Here is a 25,394-nt window from a genome sequence, read left to right as displayed (position 1 = left end):
ACCTGGGGAATCATTACCTAAAGAAATTTCAACCTTTCTATAGCAACAGGTGGTGAGGTATTGTTGCTTTTAAGTCTACTGAGTTCATATGATAAGGCTTGTTTGGTGCTAATTTCCAACACAAGAGTTCCTGGAGTTAAGCTGCCTCCCTTATGCCTGTGTCCATAAACACAGAGAAGGACTGCTGGTAGGCATTAGGTGACAAAAGAAAAGGACTCTGCATATTCTCAAAGGCACTTTCTACTGCATATTTCAGGGCTAAACCCTAGCAGTGTAAATAGGTTCTGGAGAACAGGCTGCTGAACCCTAGCTCAAACAAAGCCTGGAATTATTCATATAATAAGAGAAAATATATATAGCAGCTTCTCTAACTATTACTGTTCTCTGTAGGAAATACTTTTAAATGATATTGTGTGCTTCTGTGGTTCTGTTCGAGTTTCAGCTTCCAGCTTCTTATTTACTGTCTCTAACCTAAAAAAATGGTTAAATTCATGTCCTTACCTTTGTGCAGTGGCTTAGGAACCCTGCTGCTTCTGAGACTGCGTTGTCAGCCATGTGCTGAAATATTATTCTCTTTGCAAAATAACTAAAGTCTCTTCTTCAAACATCCTTGGAATATTCTCAACACAGGAGCACAAATGGGAACAGGAGCCAGCAGATAAGTCCTCCTCCCCACACCAAATGCATGTCGAAGATAAATGGGTGCAACTGGCTTACACTTCTGAAATGAACAAGTTTTCTGCCTCTCTTCTTTTTTTATGGGTCTTTTGCAGCTGGCCTAATCAGTTTGGAGCAGTGGCATAGTGTGGGTTGTCAGCACCCGGGGCAAGGCAAGTAATTTGCACCCCCTAACCCGTGGATTTGCGCCCCCTAACCCGTGGATTTGCACCCCCTAACCCTAACCCCCAGATGTTGCGCCCGGTGCGGCCAGCCCCCCCTGCACCCCCCACGCTACGCCACTGGTTTGAAGCTGAGAACCTATGTTCCAAGAATATGGCCAGGTATTTACTAAGAATGCTTACTCATTGCTAACGTGATTAGGGAATATTTTAACACCAGCATTTGGTAGGTAGCCCTTGCTATCCCATTTGGTTTACTTTACATAAATTTAAAGAGCAAGTGTTTCAAGGACAGTTTAGTAGTTTGTATTTAGGAAATGCTGTTGTCACATACTTACAGTTGCTCTTTTTTTTTAATTGGTTCCTGCTTGCATGACTTCAACAATTGCTTCATCTGAACACATAGTAAGTCATAATCTACATGCTTGGAGAAGTTCTACCTGGTGAATGTCTTCTGATTACAGTACATTTCTTTTTAAGAATCAGAAGCCTTAAGGTGGGGATTCTTTTATGCATACATTCTACTGGTAAAGGAATATACAAACTTCCACATTACACAAAAGTCTCCATCAACCTCAGCATAAAAGCAGCAACAGTTATGCCCTATAGTTTTTAAACATACTAAAAAGGTTTGCAGTGCCATTACTATCTATCTGAACAAACAAGAAAGGAGAATGTCTGTGCTTTTTTTAAACATACTTTTCTGCCTACCTGACAAGTCCCAGATAATTAAAAAGACAGCAACACTCTTTAATAACAGAATTGGCCCACATTCCTAGTGTTTCAGTTAATGAAGAAATGGCATCTTATGTCTTAGTGTTACACTAGTCAGTTTATAAACACCTCTCACATGAAAAAGGCAGCTCTCTTCCCCACCCCCATCCCACCCCCCAAAACCCCCCAAAGGGTAGGATTTCCAATTGGAACAGCCACCTCAACTATCTACATGCATCTCCAATACTTCTGGGACTCCAGGACCACTGCACTACTTTATCTAGAGTGCATTTTACTCCAAATAAACTAATAACTTCACCTCCAGACAGTTAAAATAGAATTAGCTTCAAATAACCCTCAAATATGTTAAATTACCTCCATTGCATTTTGAAAGAAGCCACACGCTACAAGTCTGCAAGCCTAACACTAGAGAGAGGGTATTGGCTGCTCCATATGAACTAATGCAGTAGTTTCCTGTTATCTCTATTTTGCAAAGGAGAACGCATCTGAAACATTTTCACAGAATGGAAAGAAATATCACCACCTCTTAATGTCCACACATCATAAAGCAGGCCTAAAGTGGCTGCTTGCAAAGTTGGCAATTGCTGCTGGGTTTGCTACTTTATACAGTGGAACCTCGGGTTAAGTACTTAATTCGTTCCGGAGGTCTGTTCTTAACCTGAAACTGTTCTTAACCTGAAGCATCACTTTAGTTAATGGGGCCACCACGCCGCTGGAGCACGATTTCTGTTCTCATCCTGAAGCAAAGTTCTTAACCCGAGGTACTATTTCTGGGTTAGCAGAGTCTGTAACCTGAAGCGTATGTGACCTGAAGCGTATGTAACCTGAGGTACCACTGTATATATATATAAACTATCCAGCCAGAAATTTAGGGTTTTCTTCTGAGTAACATACTGTTGTTAAAGACAGGAATGCAGTACAGTGGTACCTCGGGTTACATACGCTTCAGGTTACATACGCTGAAGCAGGAGGCCCCATTAGCTAAAGTGGTTCTTCAGTTAAGAACAGTTTCAGGTTAAGTACAGACCTCCAGAACGAATTAAGTACTTAACCCGAGATGCCACTGTACAAAGAAAGCAACCCATAGATTCACACTGACTGTGATACAAACATACAATAACATTTTCAGATGGAACAGATGGGGGGACTTCCAGTCCATGGGCCTAGTTATGCCCACTAGCTCTCCCTACCTGACCTGTTCTCTATGCCAGGTATGGGGCAGGTAAAGATGCAACTGGGCTAAAAAGGGACTTTCGGCTACCAATGATCAGCTGATTGTCAGAGCTTGCAGAGTGCTGTGATTTTCCTTATGTGGTTCGATTTCAAACTGTGGTCAACCAATCCCATTGTGATGTCAGGTGATTGACAGGTAGGCAGCCTCCTGCCTTTCAAACTTGGCCTACCTGAGGCTGGGGTTATAAGGATCTGGTACAACAGCTAGATCCCCATCCCCGATGTAAGAAATAGCTCTCTTTCTGCATACTCACAACCAGTTTAAACTCCACTAGTGTAAATGTAATAGAATGGTCTTTTCTCTTCCTTTTGCCATAGTTTTGCAATTCCTTATGTTTAATTGCACATACTTTTGTCTTGCTCATTCACGCATTGGGCCAGTTAATGCCATACAACAGCAGACTGCCATTGCACTCAGGTCTTGCTTGCCAACTTCCCATGAGCATCAGGTTGACCACTGTGAGAACAGGATGTTTGGCCTGATCCAGCTAGGTTCTTCTTTGGCTCCTATGCTCCTGCTCGCTCAGAGTGGCCATGCATCACACTTTACAATCCTCTGTTTGGAAGGGCTCTCAGAAAACTATTGTCTCTTCGAAGGTGTCCCCTGTTAGAGGGCTGTCCAGTCCAAGACTAGGAACTGTACAGAGAAGTCTTGAAATCGCCCATCAACAGTCAGCAGCACCTGGTCCACAAACTGCTCAAACAAACCACAACTGGAAAGCCAAAACCAAACCTTGGGTTCTCTACAATCCCCAGTTCCCACTTAACACCAAGCACTAAGGATTGTGGCTTGTTTTGACTGCTGGGGAGAAGCAAAGAGGGAATCATCTGCATGTTCACGACTTACTGTGACATGTAAGCAAGGCCAGTATTGTGAGATCCTTCTGGAGCTCTTCATATTGATGTAACCTTAAACTTAGCTAATTTGGTTCTCATCCCTGACTCCAGGTTATTCGTGAACGTTAAAAGACCACCAGTCCTAGTCCAGCTCTTTGGGGGACTCTACTGCCTTCTTTACTCCATTATGGAAACCATCTGCTACCAGTTATTTAACCAGTTCCAAATCCATAAAAGCACCTGGCTGCTAAGTTTACTCAGCAGCTGGGAAGGAACTTTGCCGAAAGCCATTTGGAAGTCCAACTATATACTGTAATGGCTAGCAGATCACCCCTATCTACATATGTATGTAGCACTCAAAGAATTCTAAAGGTTGGTGAGGCTTGAAAGGCTTGTTCTGATTTAAGCATTTCTCATACTTCCTTACTCACTGCATGAAATAACCGGATGAGATAACAGGACAGCTATTACCAGCAAAACAAAACAAAACAAAACAAAAAATTGCAAATAGAAGGTAATTGCAGCAGGCAGAGAACACAGATGCAAAGCAGCTAGGACGTGAGAGAAATAAAATGCATTCATTAGGCTATTAATGGTAACCAGTGGAGCTGAATAAGGAAGGAAGAATTTATATTTTATTTGATGGGTTAGCTTCAGCACTTTAAATTTAGTCCTAGCTTTCAGTAGCTGCTTTTAGAAACTGTTTGGCAAAGGTAGGAGCACGGCAAGGGCTACTTGAGCAGCATGCCCCACCAGGCTGCTCATCCACAGTAAGTCACTGTCACAGTAAGTAAGCCATCATTCAAATCAGGTGTTCCCAGCCCTCCACCCCAGGGGCCAAATGAAAATTGCTGGTTGTTTTGCTGGACAAACCCTGGAAGGTCAGTAGCCCAAGGTCACCCAGTGAGCTTTATGGCTACCGGTGGGGTGGGTGGGATTTGAACACTTGGTCTCTCCATTCCTAGTCTGACATTGTAGCCACTACACCAAAATGGCTCTCTAGGGTAGCCAATAAGTCCTGCTTCTGGACCTTTAACAGTAACTTCACAGGCAAAGGCGGTGAAGCTTTTCTTTGCATGGAGTAGAAAAGGTGAGAAATTTTTCTTCTCTTTTAAAAAATATACTTAGTAAATATTTGTAATCTATAAACAAAGTAGTCATTACAACCATTTTTCTTACCTCCTTATTACAAAAGGTTTGGGTCAATTTACCCTTATGCATTTAGTTTAGTTTTGCATTGAGCTCACTGTGTTCTGCAGGATAGGGCCCTCTTGCAGACACCATCTTATCAGGAGATCTGTTCTGCACCATGTCTGAATGGAGCCTTTAGTGTGGTGGCACCCACCCTTTATGCCTCCCTCTATTGTCTTGTCAGCACCTGCTGAAGACTTTCTCTATCACATTTTTTAAATGGATATCCTTATCCCAGTCTGCAAAAGTAAGTACTGGAACTATTTTTAACTATTTTTTTATATATAGAATTGGTTGTTATTCTTTTCCATTGATTTTTTTTTTGGGGGGGGGTACCAGCTGTCAGCTGCACTGAAAGCATTCCCACTCATGGTATGGGACATAAATAATAAAGAAAGGCAATGTAAAAGTCACAGGAAAAAGGCAGCAACACTAACAGCAGAGGTGCTTGGATATGATAACACTAGTGTTAGGAACAATATGAAAATGTGATATCAAGAGGGTAACAACTTCTATCAAAAACAGTGTTTTAAAAATAGATTACTGGCTGAATGTGAATTGGAGTTTAGTGCTCATACTCTAATATGTCTTCCCAGTGTAAAAAACACATAAATTAGCACATAGAGTTACAACTGCCTCTGCTGATAGCCCCTTGTAGTACTGTTAAGTACTGTAAAATCTGTTGGCAAAGCAATTGCAATTGCTGAGTATACATCTCTGAACAATACTTCATTTTTCATGTTGTAAAATTATATTACAAAAGGAATCTGTTTACCGGAAGCCTGGTCCATCTGAATTGGTACACCTGAATTGACATCATATACTTGGCTTGCAAAAGGACGCAGGTGGTCCTTTGGTCTAAATCACTGAACCTAGGGCTTGCCGATTGGATCCCTGCGACGGGGTGAGTTCCTGTTGCTCGGTCCCAGCTCCTGCCAACCTAGCAGTTCAAAAGCACATCAAAGTGCAAGTAGATAAATAGGTACCGCTCTGGTGGGAAGGTAAACGGTGTTTCTGTGCGCTGCTCTGGTTTCACCAGAAGCAGCTTAGTCATGCTGGCCACATGACCCAGAAAAACTGTCTGCGGACAAACGTCAGCTCCCTCAGCCAGTAAAGCGAGATGAGAGCCGCACCCCCTGAGTCATTCGTGACTGGACTTAATTGTCAGGGGTCCTTTACCTTTACCATACTTGGCTTGCAAGGCAACAAGTATTGTGCACCGCTGTTTATATTCTGACCCCTTAATGTTTACTTGCACCACTTGACAGACACACAGGGTGCTTCCAGATTCAGGGCAAATGAGCCATCCATTGCTATTCTGCTGCTTTCCAGAATGTACCTGGGCCATGTGTTTTTGTCCCACCCATGACTCTTTTGCCATTTGGGGCATGCACACCAGTATTTCTGTACATGTGCAGCTGAGATCACTCAATGAAGGAGAAAAAATGTGCATAATCCTTTGAATGAAACAAGGGGGAGGGGAAACAGAGCTCAAATGGAAGCAAATCAAGGGAGAAATAGTATCAAAAAGGCATGGCTAAAGGTGAACAATCACAACAGTATTCCACCCCACCATGAAATATGTCAGGGTCCCTAAAGAACTACATTGACCCTACAGACAGCACAAACAGGCTTGGAGTCAGATAATAGCAGCCTCATATGCAAATTAAATGTTTTGAAGGGGGAGAAGCTTATTCCATGAGTCTTCGAACAGCTCAGTTCTATCATCAGCTGCCCCGGCATATAACCACGCAGCACCAGATTCAGGGGCTTCTTTCTGTGGCTCTGCTGGGTGTTGCAAGATGTTGAGATAGAGCAGTCATGTGGGCCAGTATTATTAGGTTGATCTGGATTAGATGATCCTTTGGTTCCCTTCCTGCAATAAAATTCTATGATTTGTCTGATCAGGCATACAAAAATCACACAAAAGAATGCTACACAGCACAAAAAGAGGTGGAGGAGAATCTTGATGGAGACGGGGCTCACCTAAAAAAAGCCCCCAACACTATACACAGAGCCAGTAAAACCTATCCCCCCCCTCTATGTTAATAACAAGTAGTTATATTCATACTGCAACTGACCAAGAAAACACCTGGATGGGGCAGTCCATCAATGAAATGAATATTCACAAGATTCACCTGAAATCTGCTCAAGATTCAGAAACATTTCCAATTTTGCATTCAATTTCTTGAATAAGAAACAAGACACATTCAGGAAGTACTGCTCTCACTCTGAATTGGCCTTGTTTGCCCTCAGTGATGTCATCACACAGCCAAATCTGATTGCTTGCATGAAAACTTTGGAGGGTATTTCAGGAAATGAATTGGACTTCTCCCTACCACCTTTTTGTGCCTAAAATGTTCACAGGAAAACATTGGGTGCACCTCTATGTCAGTGGAATATTACGCTAAGCATGGAGATTCTACTTAATTGTTCATGGTCATAGCTTTATCCACAAATTTGTCTAAAACTACCACATGCTATGGTAGAGAATTCCATACGTTTATTCTGCATTGTGTGAAAAAGCATTTCCTTTTCTTGATCCATCCTGACCCTAGAACCAACAATCATTTTCACTTTGCAGACTAATTCTAATATGGTACAAACAGTATTATTATTTTTTACAAATTTTTAGTTTGTGGAAATGGATTGCCAATTAGCTGGCCTTTAGACAGAGGTACATCCCTCTCTTTTCCCATCTGTTGAATGCTGCTTTTCTTTCTCCTTTTGGAAAATAATTTCTTGAGAGTTGTTATGAATTTAACCGATACCTCGGAACTCCCCTCTACGGTAAAACAAGTAACAAGTATGGGAAGTATTAAAGCTCAGCTAAGTTACCAGACGGCTCATTCTTCAACCTCAATGGCTGAGAACTTTGCTTTTTCAGACGTGTTTGAGCAAACAGGGGGAACAGAGGATATGCAAATAGCTTCTCTGAATGAAACACAAGTCTGAATTGGTGTTGGCAGATCACAGTATCACACCACCCTCAGCAGCCTGTGAACTGAAAGGATTTTTTTAAACATTATTATTATTCAGATAGTTGGCTGAAAAAATCCTGCCAGAATAAAGGCTGCTGTCAATGGGCAACAAAAAATCCTTTCAGAAGAAAATAAAATTAGGGCTTAAGCATTACACTCAAGTGCAGCGAGGTTATTTTCGTTCACTCAATCCGGAGGTTCATAGTTTTAAGTCTGTGTGTGTGTGTGTGTGTGTGTGTGTGTGTGCGTGTATGAGTGAGAGAGAATGTGTGTGTGTTTGTTTCAAGGTTGTAACAAGATCTTTTTTCGCCTCTGTTTTGTCAACAAGTATACTAGGAAGGCCAATTATGAAACTAAATGCCTTCACAAATGCAGCAAATAATTTATGTTTCCTACCTAGACATACATTAAAACAAACACCTAGATGACCTGAAATCTGCAAAATAATTTTGGAAAGACAGAGTCTACTAAAAAAATCTGTTTTACTAGTTTACTACTAATCTAGTAAACTAGTTTTGTAAACTGCCCTGAAACCAGATTTGTGTTCAGGGTGCTATCTTCTTCTTCTTCTTCTTCTTCTTCTTCTTCTTCTTCTTCTTCGGTGATAACTTGTAGCTGAGTAAGATTGTCTTCCACAAACATGGTTTTAACAAGTGGCCAATTCTGGGCCCACATGTAATTCCACTGTGGGGACATTGGTTCCTGGGTGGGAGTTGGTCACAGTGTGGATTTGCCAAGCGTGCCTTCCTCTTAGCACATTTCTCCCTTGCATTCTGAGTTTGAGTGTCTTCAAAGTCCATGACATGGGCTTTGATTATCGTCTTCCAAAGCAACTACTCTATTCCAAACTTAAAAATGGAAAGTGCAATGCTGGTGGTCAACAAAAGAGGTTTAAAGTCTGTCTCAAGGCAAATCTAAAAAAAATCTATATATTCCATATACCATGGAAAGCTTGGGAGGCCCTGGTCTAGAGAATATATAACAAAGATCAGCTCTCAGAAAAGCAAACTGAGTTGGACTGTATTTGCCTGCCTTACTCTGTGTTCTTTGTGAAGGAACATAGTGCACCAAGCAGTGTCAAGCAGAACCTACTGGCCCACACAAGAGAAGAGAAAGGAGGGAGGGAACGAACATGACTTATTGGGTTTCAGCAATGGAAGGAATTACTCAAAAATGTTGCAAATCTCTACAGGAGGCTAAACAAGGTCTTTTAAATACTTGGGCCTAAATTCAGTGTGTCAAAAATACTTGATCATCTGAACATGCCTCTTTAGCAAGCATATTTGTTTTCAAGGGTGCTTTGTGGCAAGGGTGCATTTTGTGGAAGTTTTGTCTCTTATTACATAGGGCTAGACAACCCAGTGGTAGCCTCACACTAAGGAAATATGTTGCCCACTGAGCATAGGAAAAACAGTATTACACATTTTCATACTGTCCCCCAAATCATCAAAGTTAGGGTGTACAGTGGTACCGTGGGTTAAGAATTTAATTCGTTCTGGAGGTCTGTTCTTAACTTGAAACGGTTCTTAAACTGAAGCACCACTTTAGCTAATGGGGCCTCCTGCTGCTGCTGCTGCTGTGCCACCGGGGCACGATTTCTGTTCTCATCCTGAAACAAAGTTCTTAACCCGAGGTAATATTTCTGGGTTAGCGGAGTCTGTAACCTGAAGTGTATGTAACCTGAGGTACCACTGTACAGTCCTGCATGTGTAAAAGACATCTACAACGAGGAAAACCATAGCAGTGTGCATATCTGGAGGTCAACAGACCAGTGAACTGGAAACCTGTGTAACAAGAAATTTCCACAAAGCCTCCTCTTTTAAATAAGTGGAGGAACAAAACATCCCAAATGCTACGAAGAGAAGTGCAAGCCCCTAACCTCAAGCGACCCTGCCATCCCTTATACTGACAGTAATAGAAGGTGCTTTTTAAGTTTTTCCTGGGTTTTGGCATGATCAGCACAAATTCAGCAGTGCTGTTGAAACAAGAGCAGGTGCAGATTGCAAGTGATGGTTGGCTCTTGTAGCCTCAGTCCTGCAACAGCAACAACTATTATTGTTAGATCTCTCAAGGTGCTGGTGGAGATGCCGTCATCATGGAACCAGACGCCAGCCAGTAACTTAAAAGTAATCAGCTTTATTCTAAACTTCTGCTGTAGAAATAGATTAATGGCTGGCTTACTACTTGCTTTTTTTGTGGGTGTATGTGTTTGCATACAAGATAGAGAATGCTAATATGTACCACCCTACATTTCATCTTAAAAGATGCAAACTTTGTCACTCCATAAAACCACTCTCCAACATCATGCTTTACGTAACAAGTCAGACTAGCACCTGGGAGACCAGGGTTCAAATCCTCACTTGGCCGTGAAGCTCACTGGGTGACTCCTGGGCCATTCACTGTGTCTCAGCCTAACCTACCTCATTCTGGACTCAAATTAATTTAAACCAACTCAAACAGTAAAAATGTGAATGCATTGAAAGTCAGCAACTTTCACTTCTGTTCTGCATTATATTACTGTTGAAATTCAATTAAATTTAATCACAAACTTTGCATAGCCACTCAGGAATGTGCATACAAGGGAACTTGCAGCAGCAAATTCCACCTGTTTTGTGGCTGAAGCAACAACACAGTGATATAATGTATGTTGTTCCCATTCCACTGCAACATAGTTGAATTCCTTGCCTTTGGCATGAGTTCAAATCAGTTACTCTTTCCGTGGATATTCAGTTAATTCAGTTTTGCCATCTGTCTCCTAAGCTGGGCCTCTATTTTCATTATTCAAGCCTAGCTTGGGGTGGGGGGGAGGGCGCAGAGAGAGAAGGGCAAGCATGTGGTTTAGAAAATGTATTTCCATGAGTCCCACACACATGAAGCTGTCTATGAAAACCAAGCAGACAGGAAAGCAAATGCCTCTTGCAAGGTTTAAGAAAAGAAAAAAGAGGAAGATACAAAGAATAGGAGAGTAATGATGCAAATTACCCGGCTTATATCTGTGTTCTAGGAAACCTTGGGGTTTTCTAGAAGCTTTTCAAGGGTTCCCAGTGATAAAAATCAGTAATGACAAATGAGTTGAAAAGCAGCCTGCCCACCCCACTGCTACCAATCTTCTTCGGCAATGTGCTGCTGCAGTGGAGCAGCGCTGCCCAAAACATATCTAGGGAACCGCCATAACTCAGTGATGGAGTATCTGCTTTGTTTGCAGAATGTCCCATGTTCAGTCTCCAGCATCTCCAGGTAGGGCTTGGAAAGACCCCTGGAGAAGGGGTCTGAAACCCTGGACAGTTGCTTCCAAGTCAGTGCAGGCAACACTGAACCGGATGAATTAAAGGGAGCTTCCTATGTTCCTGTTGCCCGAGGCAGAGAACCAAATGGTGTTGCCTCTAATCATATCAAGGTATACAGTACCCCCTGAACATGCACAGATCTGATTTTAAAGGAATGTTTTATTTCAGGTGAGGAGGGAAGTGGCCACAATCCAAACTAGTAAACCACCTGCCTTCTTTTGCTGTAGAGCCAAAGAAACATGCCCCCCAAATCCCACAGAACTGAGGTGGGACTTTACCAACACTTAATTCTGATGACTGCATCACTGAGTACTATATTAAGATACCCTTTATAAGGAATCCCTGGCATTATGAATATAAATTCATGTTAGGGATGTGGGGTGTGTGTGTGTGTGTGTGTGTTAAGCAGAAACACACTTTGCATTTGGTCTTCCAAATAACCTTATTAATAGGGAAATTTTGGTATCTGGAAAAATATGAATTTGGGCTTGTTGCTTGTCTGTTAGCTGGAAACCTTCGGAGATATTTCCTTCACAACTTCAATATTATCTCCTCAGGATGTTAGCACTACTAAGCACCACCACAATGAGAACAAAATCCTATTAAATTCTGCCCTCTATCTACAACTCCCAAACCAGCCATCCCTTGACATCTCATTGTTTCTGGCAGTAAAACCACTAATAGAAAATATAATGTGCCATTTTGACACAATCCTCAGGCCTCATGTTGCCAGAACCACTAATTGATGCCCATGTATTTTCAGAGCAGTCATCCACCCACCCCCGCCAGCACTGGCTTAAAATGAATTTTCAATGGGTTCTCGTTCTGATGTTTTCTAGGTGGGTGTGGGTGTGTAGCAGAGGCTAACAATGTTTTGCTCCCTTTGCACAACCATCCGAATTTTTTTCTGTTGCGCTTTCAAAAACTGAATCTGCTAACACTTCTTTTTCCACTCCTCTACTGTTGGTTTTTTTTTACTTTGCATTTATCATTTTTATTTCTTTTATTATATGTTTTAATGGTAGTAGTTTTATATCATATATGCTGCTTCAGAAATGTATTTTGAAAGATGGTATAAAAACTATTAAATAAATAAAATCCACAACAGTACCAGGTGTGGAGGCTCCAGTAACATCCTGTCATTGTAGACCAAGTAGTAAACCATTAACAGTGCTGTCCTATACATCCTTCAGAAGAAGTAAGTCCCACAGAGTTCACTGAGACTTACTCTCAAGTAAGAAGTAGTAACAAGCTTATTGTTTAGCTGTAAGCCATAACAAAAACAAAAGGAGCATTCAGACTTGAAGTAACAAATTGGGCTCTTAATTTCCTGGCCAGCACAAAAGGAAACACACAAAGTAACATAGTTTTCATTCTCAACATCAAAAACCATATAAATGCTTTAAGAAAGAATGTTGTAGGACTAAACTTAAATACTTTTCACAAAGATTCTTATAAAGAGGACACCGAGTCATGTAAGGAACAATATTCTCTGTAAACCTTTTACCAAAACACACAAAAACACTGTTCCAATGGTGATTTCTTATAAAGGGCATTTAAAAACATGAATGTTTACTAATTCAACAAAAACAGTTTAGGCTTTAGCAGCTCAACTTATGCAAATAATTTTTGTGTGCGTCCCTGTTCATATGTGTTTGGTGAGAGGAGAGAGACAAGAATAAAAGTTCTCCTGCCCATAACAAGGATTTGGAAGCGTTACTATGGTTCTTACTAATACTGTTATTATTATACTTTAATCCCGGTCTTCCTTGAGAATCTCAATATACATCACAAGTTAATAATGAGAACAGTAAGAAACAGGGGGCAAATAATAATTATGGCAGTAGCTTAAGACTCCAGCTAAGGGACTGTGGTGCTACGAAAACTTTTTTGGCGATTAATCCCTGTAGCTGCTTTTTAATTAAAATTCAGTATTAGGAACCTGCTCAGCTGGGCCGGGTCCGTAAACCAGTGTCTAGGGAAACTGATGGGGCAGTTGGGTAAAGTCTGCAAAAGATTACTGTGGAAAACTCAAGGGAGCTTGCACCAATCCAAGCTGCAGAACGCAGTTCCCCCTAGTGGAAAGAAAGGATAATCAAAGTCCAACTTTAAGCTATTATCAGAAATACAGAAGATTCCTGTTATTCATATGTGAATGAGAAACTATTGGGATCATCAATGATTACCACACAGTGGACATTATTACTTTTTATTCTATCCATATATTAGCATATAAATCTTTCTTTGAATAAAGAGACAGAAAGGCTGGTTTTAAGTTTAGAAATGGTTGTAGCTTTTAGAATTGCAGTGAGAAAGTTCCCCTGGAGTTTCTTATTTATTTAAGAAATTTCTGAGCCACCTTTCAAAATGCTATATTTTCCCCAAGGCAGCTTACCATTTCTGATGTAATCAGTTAAAACATATACAGCATTAAACTAATAAGCGACCCAATTAGAAGTGGCTTGCCGGGTGGGGTGGAGCAGCTACACTAGCTTCCCAGCAAATGGGTCACAGTTGCTTAATTGGAGGGAGTGGAGGAGGCAGCAGGGAGGTTGGTGCAGTGCAAAGGCATCAGCAGAGCTCCTTCTGGTGTGTTTGCACCACCACCTTGTTCCTCTCCCTTCTGGCAAGTAATAGTAATAATAATAATAATAAAATAATATATATTATTTATACCCCGCCCATCTGGCTGGATTTCCCCAGCCACTCTGGGCAGCTCCCAACAGAATATTAAAAACACAATAAAACATCAAACATTAAAAACTTCCCTAAACAGGGTTGCCTTCAGAAGCATTCATTTTCATTTGTTTGAAGAGGGTTAAATGATGTTGCATCAAGTCAATTGTTATCCCATACTTACCAGTGAATTTCCCCATCACTTTCCTTACTGCAAACATTCAAATACCTCCTTTTTGCTTCCGAAGTAGATTTGTGGCAAAAGAGGAAAACAGCCTCAAATCCACTTTCGTGGGTGGCAGTCAATCACATGTCATAAGGATATCACATGACTGACAGGTACGCAGACCTGGCCACCTGTCAGAGTTCAAAAGGGTCTTACTATAATTGTGGTCACAGTGAGGACATTTGAAGTCCATTTGCACACATGGTTTGCATCCAAACCATACCTGCTGCAAGCAGAGAGAGCATGGCTATATGAAGGCAAATTGCCAATGAAAGCTCATCTTCAAAGGGGCTTGTGGACAATGAGCCCCCTCAACTCTACTAGGGAGTTACCAGTGGGGAACCTCTTAGTGTCGCCAATCCCTGTGGGGATCACTGTCTAATCAGCAAGCTCCCAATTGTCCTTACCTTACATATCCTTACCTGCCCCACACCTTTATCTCACCCTTCTAGCAAGTCCCACAAAGACCGTGGTGTCCTGAATTAGCATCTAGGATCAGTGATGGACTGGATGAAAGTGAACACAGTCAATCCAGATTAGACAGAGTTGGTAACATTTGGGGAGTGAGACACCTGTGGGCAGGTTAAATTGCTTTGGTTAGAATCGTACTGTTCCTAAAGATTCACTTTGAAGCTTAGGCAAGCTTCAGTACTTGACATTACACTGAGAATCCCTGTGACCTATAATGCCTTTGATTAGTTTTGGTTGAGACACCCACTGCGGACACTGCTGGAAGACATTCATGCTTCAGTTACTTCTAGATCAGATTACTGTGATGTGTTTTATGCAGAGATGTCCACGTAGAAACGTCAGCTAGTGCAGACGGCTGCTGCCCAACTGTTAACAGAGATGGGTTAGCATGGTCATATTACACCAGCTGAAACATCTGAACTGTTTCACATCTCTTTCACAGCTAATTCAAGAATTGAGCTATAAAGCTCTGTATTGCCTGTATCTTGATTATTCAGGGAACAAAAATTTATTAAATAACAAAAAAACACCAGCAGGAGAGCCAATGGGTAAAGGCAGTGTTCTCAGGTAAGCTATAGGACTGCAGTCTAAGCATGGATCAGTGCGTAACCTTTGCCAATGTTTTTAATTAGTTCACCCATGTTAACAAATATGTGTGACATGAATACTACAAATCTCCAGTTTAAGCTTCCCTTTCAATATAGCAGCTGTAGAGGAACACTGAAACTGTATCATCCTTTTCAAGGGCATTTAGTTCTTCAGCCTTGGAGCATTTAACAGAACTAAAGCTATATGATAAAAGGAGAAGGGAGGGAGAAGAAACCAATAAAACGTAGGCTGTGTTCACATTCCCATTTACTATGCACTGGCTTTGCTTCCAGTGCTGGATTTACATGACCTTGTCCAAAATGCTTAAGTATCCTGTACTTTCTTAAGAGCTACTACTGTTCTATGTCAAACAAGCATCATACTAACAGGCGTCCTTAGACTCCAGCCAAGGTGTGAGCACCTCTGCTTAGGGTAACAACATCTATGTCCTCAGCACTCCCTGGTGCATACACAAACAACTGAATTGAAACCATGCTTATGTGAACAGATGGGGGGGAGCTGTGAAATGCATAGAAAACAGCTTCACTGTGCTATAAGGTGGGAATGTGAACATGCTCCAAGTCTTAGAGCAGGGTTGGGGAATTTGTGTCCCATCAGATGTTGTTGGACTACAGTTCTCCTCACCCCTGAGCACTGTCTGTGCTGGTCTGGGCGGATGGCAACTGTAGTCTAATAACATCTGTAAATCCAAAGGTTCCCTGCCCCTGTGATAAAGGATTGCATCAATTAATCCTGCAGCATCTCCACCCCCGGTTTCACATACCATAAAAGTCCAACCAAGTTAGTAGTACTGGCTAAACTCTTGGGCTTCATTTAAACCAGGTTCTTTCAAACAATCTGTTTTCTGGGGCTGGAATTTATAAAATAATAGGAAAGATGAGAGAAACGCTCACCCTCTGCAGTGCTTTCCCTTCACCACTGATGAATTATAAGCAGCTTTGCCATATTTGTGAGCAGAATGATGGTTTACAATAAACAACGAGCTGCTCATTCAAAACATCTGGTACAGTTTCCTAACCTTTGGACTCAGAAACAGCCAGCATGAGGATGCAGATGGGGCTGTACTGCTGGCCTGGCTTCCCAACACTGCGTAAGACTGCCGCTTGTCAAGAGGGCGGACAGTGAGGAGTGCAGTACAGTGTTGGTGCAGCACCGGAGCCAATCCAATGCTCCCAACACAGAACTCCCTGCTCACTTGCCTCTTCCCCGTCTTGGTAACCAACAGCAGCAATGCAGCCCCACCTACTGCTACTGGTTGGACTTCATCTCCCATCAGCCCCAGCCAGCATGGCTAATGGTTAGGGTTGGGGGGAGCTGTAGTCCAACAACATACTGTATAGAGGACACTACACTGGCTATTTTGGTACATTGGTATTAGCTGTTTTCCAAAACTTGGGCTGTTCCTGGGGTGGGTGTTGAAAACATGGTTATGACATGGTTTATACAACCTCAGACCTTGGCTTACCAGCACCATTTGTGGGCTTCTGGAGAGAGGCTCACAGCTGCTTTGCTTTTCCCCACACTTTTTACTCCTGTGCTCCCCTGAGCTAAAGCAAGGCTTGGCTTAGTGCATCATCTATGGCTCATTGTTACACTCTCTCTCCTTGGCTACAGCTCTTTGTGACTGAGGATGTCACCACTTGCAATTCCCAGCAATGTAGAGGCAGATCATAGCCATCACAGCTAGTAGCTTTTACATTAATTTGTCTAATCTTCTTTTAAAGCCATCCAAACCAGTGGCCAGAAAATTTCACAGTTTAACTAAGCCTTTCAACATTCCTTTTGAATGTTTCAACATGCAGCCTTGTTGGACGTACCTGAGCCGTGTAACTTTTCATCAGAGTTGCTCCAATAAAAAGCAATTTTGCCCTGCCTTTCCATTTTAAAACAAACAGCACAGCTATGGGAGTAATATATCTGATGCTGTATGTCATTTTAAGTTGGTGGGTTTGATAATATCATCATTTTAATTGTGTGTTGGGGTGTCTGTAAACCTCCCTAGATCTTCAGGACAGAGGGCAGTATAGAAGTTTAATAAATACAGAAATTATTAAAACACTTAGGCTTGTATTCAAAGCAGAGTTCTGTTGGCACAATTGCACTTCTGTTTCCTCTTCTGCCCCCATGAGCTCTCCCCCCCCCCAAAAAAAAAAAATATTCAGGGGAGTCCCCAAACCCATCCTCTCAAAACAAGACACAATAAAATCTAACCACCTAGGACTAAGCACCTAAAACTAGAAGAGATAATGTTAAAGGATAGGTCATTGGCAGATGCAGCACACATTTTTAAAAACAACAATTCCATTACATTTCAGGGCCTCAGCATGTACACTAAAAGAAAAAGTTTATGTCAAAGGGGTGGGGCCCTAAGGGCAGCTCTATACTTAACTACAAATGATCAATTATTGATTCCATGCCTGCATGACTCAGAGGCCTGGCTAGGCTTTCCCGAAAGAGAATATGGCATAGTATGACTGGGCAAACATTTAGCTTCCAAGTACCAGTTTTAGATCTTTGAGTGTTTGCTTGCAATGAATAGAAGCAGAATTCTTTGGGGCACCAGCATTAACTTATCACAGAAACAGCCCCCAGGCCTTGCAATAATTAGTTGATCTGGAGGTTGTAATTTATCTCCTTGCTGTGCTGTCGCCTCATCACATGGGCACGAAGCAGAGATCACATTCCCAGCCATATATCTCAAGTGTCACCCATTGTGCGGGATCAGATGTAATGTAAGCAGTAAAGCAACAGCAAGGAAATATGCCTCTGAGCACATGCAAAGTGCTTCAACTGCTAAGGGTATCACTGTTAGCCCCACCCATGTAAGATTACAGAATAAGCATTATGAAATGTTATGAGAGTTAAAGAGGGAACAAATGCTTTATTCCCTGAGAAATGCTACATAAAACAGCAACAACATTCATTTGAAATACTCTTCTCCTTCTTAAAGCTATCCTGCCTTACCCCACTGGCGTTAGGCCCCATGCTCAAGCCTTTGCTATGCAGCCAGCTGACATGACCAATACAAGCAGACAAAGTGAAAGAGCTCTGGTCCAGGTGGTGCATAGGCTGGGGCAGGGTCTCTCTTGCCTGGAGCTGCTAAATGAGCTAATTTTGCTTTCTGTTGCCTCAACCTCAACAGTTCATACATATTGGTCCTTTCCCCCCGCCTCTGCAAGAGGACTCTGTTGTCATGGCTTCAAGCCATAGATTTCACCAGCAAGGCTGGGGGGACATGGCAATGTGTAGAGTAACAGCAAAGAAATAAGCCTCTGAGCACATGCAAAGTGTTTCATACATATTGAGAATAAAAAAGCAAGTCTTCAAGCAATTGCTGGCATGAGTTCCTAAATTTATATTTTTTAAGACATGAGACGTGGCAACGAAATCTTTTTTTCCTCCTTCCCCCATCCCACAATATTATTATAGCGCCACTAGATTTCCACCATGCTGAAAAGAATTTGCTAGCCATTTGGATGATGCCTCCCACACCCCAACGTAGGCCAACAAAAGGAAATATTGCCACATCTAAGTGCCTTTCTGTGGCTTTGCATGCCCTGGAGAGAAACAGAGTGTCCTCAGTGCTGTAAAGGGGAGTTGCCTCCTACACGGATGGAGGGGAGGCAGGAGCCCAGCCTTAATTCCCATGCATTTATTTTAGCACCAGAAAATTCAGCCCATGTGAACTACGGCTCTCCCTTCACAGCAGCAACACCCACTCAACACAGCAAAGATCTCTGCACCAAAAAGAAGTTGATCTCAACCCATCACCTACAAATGACAAGGAGTTACAGATTCCTAAAAGCTGCCCTTCTCCCTCACCTCCAGAGTGTTCTATTTCAAATCATTGCAGCAGATTACACCATTTAAAACTGAATCTGTCAGGCGCTGAAGAGGATCGCAGCTATTCCGGGGTCCCGCTAATCCTCTTTGTCTGATCCCATCATCTTTAAAACATTGACCCATCATTAATACTGCAGGCAGCAGCCACACACAAGGGCAGATTCCTTTTTGCACCCCTACACACACCCATATGCATCATCCTATACACTCAAAAGAGAGCATCTTGACCCCGGTGCAGGCAGCGAAATCACAGCAGATAACTTATGTAATCTTTTTCCTTTTTTTCAGGCTCGCCCAGCATTGCTGAGCTTTCCAAATTCCTCCACACAATAGGGCCCAATACCGCAGAAGGATGACATCAAAGGCAGCAGCATCCCTCGCAGCCTTCCTCTTCTCCTGCCCTGGTCCTTCCGGAGGGTCTGGGGGGAAACGCATCCCAACGACGGCGCTCATGTCCAGGAGATCCGAGAGCAGCAGCAGCTCAAAGCAGCAGCGGGACGCGCCGACGAGCCGCTTCCATGGAGGCCGGGAGAGGTGTGCGGGGTTGGATTGAGGTCATTTCCAAAAAGGAGCCTCCCCGCGCACACCCTCCGTCTCTTTCCGCTTTTGTTCCGTTTTCCCTCGCAGGGAAGCGGCGCCCGTGATAGGTGGGGAAGGGGGGAGAGAGAGAAACCGTAGGAAAGCGAAGGAGCGGGATGGCGGGGAGGGGAGCGAGCGAGCGAGCGAGCGAGCGCCGAGGCTGACTTACCCAAGAAGAGCCAGATGGAGCCACCAGACACTAGGAAGAAGGTGAGCATGCCTGCTGGAGCCGGCTGCGGCATGGGCGGCCTGAAGCGAGAGCGCAGCTTGAGGGGGGGACTGCAGCAAACTCACTGCAGTGACTGAGGGAGCAGCAGCAGTGGAGGCAGCGGCGACGGGGACTGGCTGGCTCTCGCTGCTCCCAGGCGCAAGCCCGCCCGCCCGCCCGCAGCAGTAGCAGCAGCAGAGGAGGAGGTTATTTTTAGCCGCGCGCCCGCCGCCCTTCTTTGCACCGGCTCCTCTTGGAGAAGGCGAGGCCGCGTCCCGGCTTGGCGGCGCTAAGAGGATGCCAGGCTCGCGCGTGCTGCCGCCGCGGTGCATGCGTACAAGGCGGCAGACATCGACGCTCAGCTCTCGGCCCTCCTTTCTCTCCCCCGTCCTCGCCTTTGCCCGCCGCCCCCTTTGGGGAGTCCGGCTGAGGCGCAGGAGGCAGGCAGCGGGAGGCCCAAGAAGGCGCCGGTAGTCCGCCTTGCAGGAGGGCAAAGGTCAAAAGAAGCCAGGCGCTTTACAGACAAAGAGGCTGGGAGTCGCCTCAGAGCAGGCCCCAGGCATGAGGCGAAGCAGCAAACGCTCTCGCCTCCCCTTCAAGTTAAGTTACCAAATAGCTGCTCTCCTGGCACCTCAGACATTAAAAAAATTAAAGACCCCACAAAGCATTTCTCCCTGAGAATAAAAAATACTGTAATGATGCATTAGGGAGCCAGTTTGTTGCACTTTCCTGATGCCCACAATTAGCTGCCAGAGACTACTGCCTCCCAATGCCTAAGGGTTGGGCCAGCAGGCGGCAAACGCCCAAGACTGCAGTGGTCAAATATATGCTCTGGGGTCTCTACAACTGGTTTCGGACATTACAAAGCCAGGCCAGCTGCTGCGGAGTGAGCCAATACAGTGGTACTTCGGGTTAAGTACTTAATTCATTCCGGAGGTCTGTGCTTAACCTGAAACTGTCCTTAACCTGAAGCACCACTTTAGCTAATGGGGCCTCCTGCTGCCACCGCGCCGCCGGAACACGATTTCTGTTCTCATCCTGAAGCAAAGTTCTTAACCCAAGGTACTATTTCTGGGTTAGCGGAGTCTGTAACGTGAAGTGTATGTAAGCTGAAGCATATGTAACCCAAGGTACCACTGTACTGTATTGGCAAATGCACCCAATGATACTTGGATTTTTTTTATTATTATGTGCAACATTTTGTTACATTTTTGTTGCATATTTTTCATGTTTATATGTACTGTGTTGCTGTTGTTTTAAGCTAAGCAATAAACCGGCAAACAATAAAAATGCAATACATAAAGCAAGTTGGACTTCACTTCAAATGGTTCAGTAGAAAGCACCTAAGGTGAGTCATAGTAACAGCACTTTCATCATACAAATATATGGTAAAAATAAATAAAAATCAAGAAATGGATCCCTAAATGCATATTTGGGCAAAGGTGGGTTCTGAGTCAGGAAAGGTTGAAGATAAAGAGCTCAAGGAGGCTGTCACATGGGAGCTGAATTCCTGTCATCAGCCCTGAACCTGTAAGTATGTCTGATCACTGAGAATTTGATAAGAATCCTGCATATTGTTCATGGTCTTCTTTGGGCAGCATCTGGAGAAAACAGATTTGAGTTATTCATTATTAAATTTCAGCAACCCCAATAGTCTCTCTGGAGATTAATCTCTCAGGGTTTGATTGCATTCAGCAAAAGCTACCCAGAAAGGGGACAATGAAACATACTGGGAATAGCTATTCAGTGTAACATATGAAAAACCTTTGTGTCCCATTAAAAGATTGCAATAGCAACCAAAGGCCAGTGAACCAGGGTGGTGTAGTAGTTAGAGTTCTGGACCAGGACTTGGGAGACCAGGGTTCAAATTTCTACTCAGCCAAGAAGCTCACTTGGTGACTTTGGACCAGTCTGTTTCTCAGCCTAACCTACCTCACAGGGTTGTTGTGAGAATAAAATAAGAAGGAAAAAAAACCAAATACTCCACCTTGAGCTCATTGCAGGAAAGGTAGGATATAAGTTCAATCAAACAAACTGCAGTGTAGAAGTTCCTCGGTCTCTTTATCTCTCAAACTAGGGTCAGAGCACTGGTTTCTCTGCAATCTACAGTGGCAAAATCCTTATTGTATCATGTTCCAAGACAAAGGCAATGATCAAGAATGCACCCCCCACATATCTTTTATGTGAATGTAAAATCTATGCTGTACATATATTTTTTTCTTTCCTGTTTTCTAATGCCGCTTTTCAAAAAACATTCTCACGTGTCCACAAATAGCAAAACAGAGGCTCAAAGGTGTTGTTAGTGTTAGTGAATGGAAAAATGCTCTTAGTCTCTAGAGATGGAGAGCAACATTATTATTTAAACCAGAGTACCACAGATGTCTGTGTAGTATGAAGGTCAAACAGATGGTAGGCACTTGAGGAGTTAGAGCCGCACTCTGCCTTCAAAGATGTTGTAGCGGCATAGCCTTTAAAGTCAGTAGTACTTCAAAACGCAGGTGAGAGGCTGCATATTTTAAATGCTTCTGCCCCAGTTAAAAGAACATCAACAAGCCCTGCATTTAGAAAACTAGGATGGCATGTTTTCTCTTGTTAGGGACAGGAATTAGATACAGTTGTATCGTGGAAGTCAAACGGAATCCATTCCAGAAGTCTGTTTGACTTCCAAAATGTTCAGAAAAGTGCGGCTTCTGATGGGCTGCAGGAAGCCCTTCCAGCCCATTGGATGCCGCAGAAGCCCAGTCGGACATCCGGGTTCCAAAGAACGTTCTCAAACACTCACTTCTGGGTTTGTGGCGTTTGGGAAACTAAACGTCCAAGTACCAAGGCGTTTGGGATCCAAGATACAACTGTACTAAACTTCTGAAAACAGAAGGGTTGGATATTACCTGCTCTTGTCTCTGTCTGAGACAGGACTACATATATTCCTTCATGGAGCAAAATGCCTGCATCCACTCCCATAGGTACCTTTTTACACAACACAAATCAACCCAGGATTCTCATTTGTGTGTTCATTGAGTATCTTTATTTTCATGTGTTTCCACTCTGGCATTTGTTTCCTTGGTTATCGGGGCGGGGGGGGGGGAATCAATATTGAACAATGTGCTTTGAGTCAAATGATAACAGAACTAATAAAAATGCAGTACTTGGAGAGGAATGTGCTGAATAAAATCTTTGCCATCAGCTGTGTCATGGAAAACTAGACTCAGATTGCCCTTGCACCTTCTTAGAAGGAACTGAAGAAGTGTGAGTAGTGCTTCACCTGCAACACAATCATTATTGAGCTTTTCCTATACTTTTTGTAGATATGACCTACCTGATAGAGATGGGGCAGATAGACTTCAGGACTGCTGTATCTGATTGTTGATTGATTGATTGATTGATTGATTGATTGATTAGTTTTTATTGGACCCTGAGATCCATCAAGCAGAGCCAGATGCAAAATCATGGTTTGGTGAGGGAAGCAACACACTTTTAGAAACAGGGTGCTTACAAACACACACACTCAACCCTCAATTTCCCCCCAGTAACAGAACTGAGCTCACAGCCCATTCAGCTTCCCATCCCCATACCAAGCTTTCTTCATCTCAGCTGCCTAATTTGGGGGAAAGTTTTCTTGTTGTTATTGTTTAGCAGGAATTATTACTCCAAATTTCCTCTCTATTGCAAATCACTCAGTGAACTCCCAGTATACCATACATCTACATGGTAAAAATAAATAAAGAAGTGGATCCCCAAACACATATTTGAGCTAAAGGTGGAGCATGGGTTGAAAAAGATTTGGGGCTGCCACTACAGAGGGATGACCGAGGTGACAGATACCAAGGTCAGTGAAGAAACCTGCAGAACTTAGAGCAGCTCCATAGCTAACATAGATATTTCTTCAACAAAGACTTGTTTGCTTTGCTTTATCATCTCTCAAATTTCATTCCTCAGATGAATCCAGCCAAGAGATTTAAATATGTAACACTCTGGCTTAGGAAATTTTACTGTGTCACTGTTGATGTTATACCCTCTGCTAACAGGAATCAGAGCCATTTCAAGAGGTGTGTAATCCTCAGTGCTTGGTATACAAATGCAGAAAGATCTCAATGTCTGTTCTTGGGGATGATAGCCTACCAACAGAATCAACTTGTCAGCCACCTTTGGAATATTGTTACATGCCACCCTCAATGGAACATAGCAGACATGTAAAGAATCACACAATGAAATGCATTACCTTTGGTTCAAGAAGTATTGTATGACACCTATCTGAAACATATTATGGAAAGCAGTGTATCCTCCCCATAAGTTATTGCTTAAAAGCAGCCTGAAGCTTGAGAAACTTTTGGCAATTGATTTAAAATTGGGGATAGATTGATATTTCTTCCTATTACTACAGGTGAAAATCCTATAAGTGTTTACTCAGAAGTAAGCCTGACTTTTGCAACAGGGCTTACTACTTAATAAGTGAGGACTGTTGCCTAAATGTCAGTAACCAAATAAATGCAATGAATCATGTGTTATAAATAAAATCACTTAAGTCAAAGAAAACATGAAAGCATCCCAAATGCATTTGCTATAAATCATTTTGGGAAGGCTCATGAATGTTGGCAGAAGTGTAATTTAGTTGCCAATGAGGCACCAATACATTTTGAAATACAGACATTTTGCACATGGTGGGGTCATCCTTTGCCGGGAACATGCAGGCTTCTAAAAGGTTCTCCCCATTGCTCTTTTATTTCAAGAACCACACAACAAAAATAAGTGACTGCACAGCTGGATACAATTATTGTTTTCTACCTACTAAGCTTGTATTCTGAGACACATGCTGAAAGACTCCCTAAGAAAAGTTATTAGTGGAACAAGTCACTTTGGGAGAGTTATTAATGTGAGATTTGCAGAACTGTGGTTGATGAAAATTAATGGGTTCTCAGTAGGACTCTGAAACAAAAAAGAAATATATTTGGGAAAGCAATTTGTTCCCATTGGGTGGTGTCAGCTTGCATATTACCTGATATTCAAAATTCCTACCTTGTCGACAGACTGGATTACTGATGGTGTTTTCTTTGTCTCAAACCTTCCATGCGACAACCTTTTCGCAACGCAGAGAATAGTGTTGTGCAGGCTTATAGTGGAGCAGGCAGATAGCAGCCCAATTCTACCTACCTACCTGCAGGGTGGGATTATGCCTCCGTGGCAGAGCACAAAGTTCGTATGCTAAAGTCCCAGGCTGAATCCCCAGTGCTGCCACAATAGAGTGGCGAGGAAGACTTCTGTTTGAGACCCTGGAGAGCACTGCCCAGCAAGGCAAAGGAAGCATAAATAGTTGCTATGTCCCTAAAATGAAAGACTCTTCTCTCTGCAGTGGTTTACACCTGCTTGCCCACTCTTGAGTGTCTCTTGTGGCACTGCTGCGTGTCAGTTCTGATGCTGGCTGTTATTTTTATTAAAAACTTAATTTTTATAACAAATTTTTTAAAAAGAAGGATGGTGAAAAATTAAAGAAAAGCGAAACCCCTCCCCCAGCTGACATTGATAATACAATAAGCTCACAACTTACACAGGGGGTTCCTTCCGGGGATGGCACCTAAAGCCAAAATCCTGAATCGTCAAAACACGTTGGGTGCAATGGTGGGTGGGATTGCCAAAGTCTCCCCCCCAGATGTCCACCCTCTTTCTGCCCCCCTTTTAATTTAT

General features: G+C 42.9%; 2 protein-coding genes and 1 long non-coding RNA gene across 12 annotated transcripts in view; 1 reads left to right on the top strand and 2 right to left on the bottom strand.

Annotated features, from left to right (window-relative positions):
- ACSL6 (acyl-CoA synthetase long chain family member 6) overlaps positions 1-20,199 on the bottom strand; it is a 78,680-nt gene extending 58,481 nt beyond the window's left edge. The window contains exons 1-2 of one of the 10 annotated variants that reach the window (XM_083728414.1): positions 16,551-16,652; positions 14,428-14,577 (exon numbers count right to left, since the gene is read on the bottom strand). Coding sequence is in view for 6 of the 10 variants with exons in the window: in XM_083728425.1 (XP_083584551.1) it covers positions 19,677-19,749 (73 nt within the window). In the remaining 4 variants the exon portion in view is untranslated. Of the gene's footprint in view, positions 1-501; positions 724-14,427; positions 14,578-16,550; positions 16,653-19,271 lie in introns of those variants that run through there. The other 9 variants (XM_083728425.1, XM_083728426.1, XM_083728420.1 and 6 more) reach the window with 9 other exon arrangements.
- MEIKIN (meiotic kinetochore factor) overlaps positions 1-25,394 on the bottom strand; it is a 130,598-nt gene that overhangs the window by 90,500 nt on the left and 14,704 nt on the right. The gene's annotated exons all lie outside the window — the stretch shown is intronic.
- LOC310839745 lies at positions 963-4,033 on the top strand. The gene is made up of 2 exons (XR_014561627.1): positions 963-1,065; positions 3,405-4,033. It is a non-coding gene; the product is annotated as an uncharacterized lncRNA (long non-coding RNA).

Source organism: Podarcis gaigeae, assembly GCF_964106915.1.
Source record: "Podarcis gaigeae genome assembly, chromosome: 2".
In the NCBI taxonomy this organism is placed as follows: domain Eukaryota; kingdom Metazoa; phylum Chordata; class Lepidosauria; order Squamata; family Lacertidae; genus Podarcis; species Podarcis gaigeae.
Note: the sequence above shows the minus strand (reverse complement) of the source record. Positions and strands in the feature narration are given on the sequence as shown.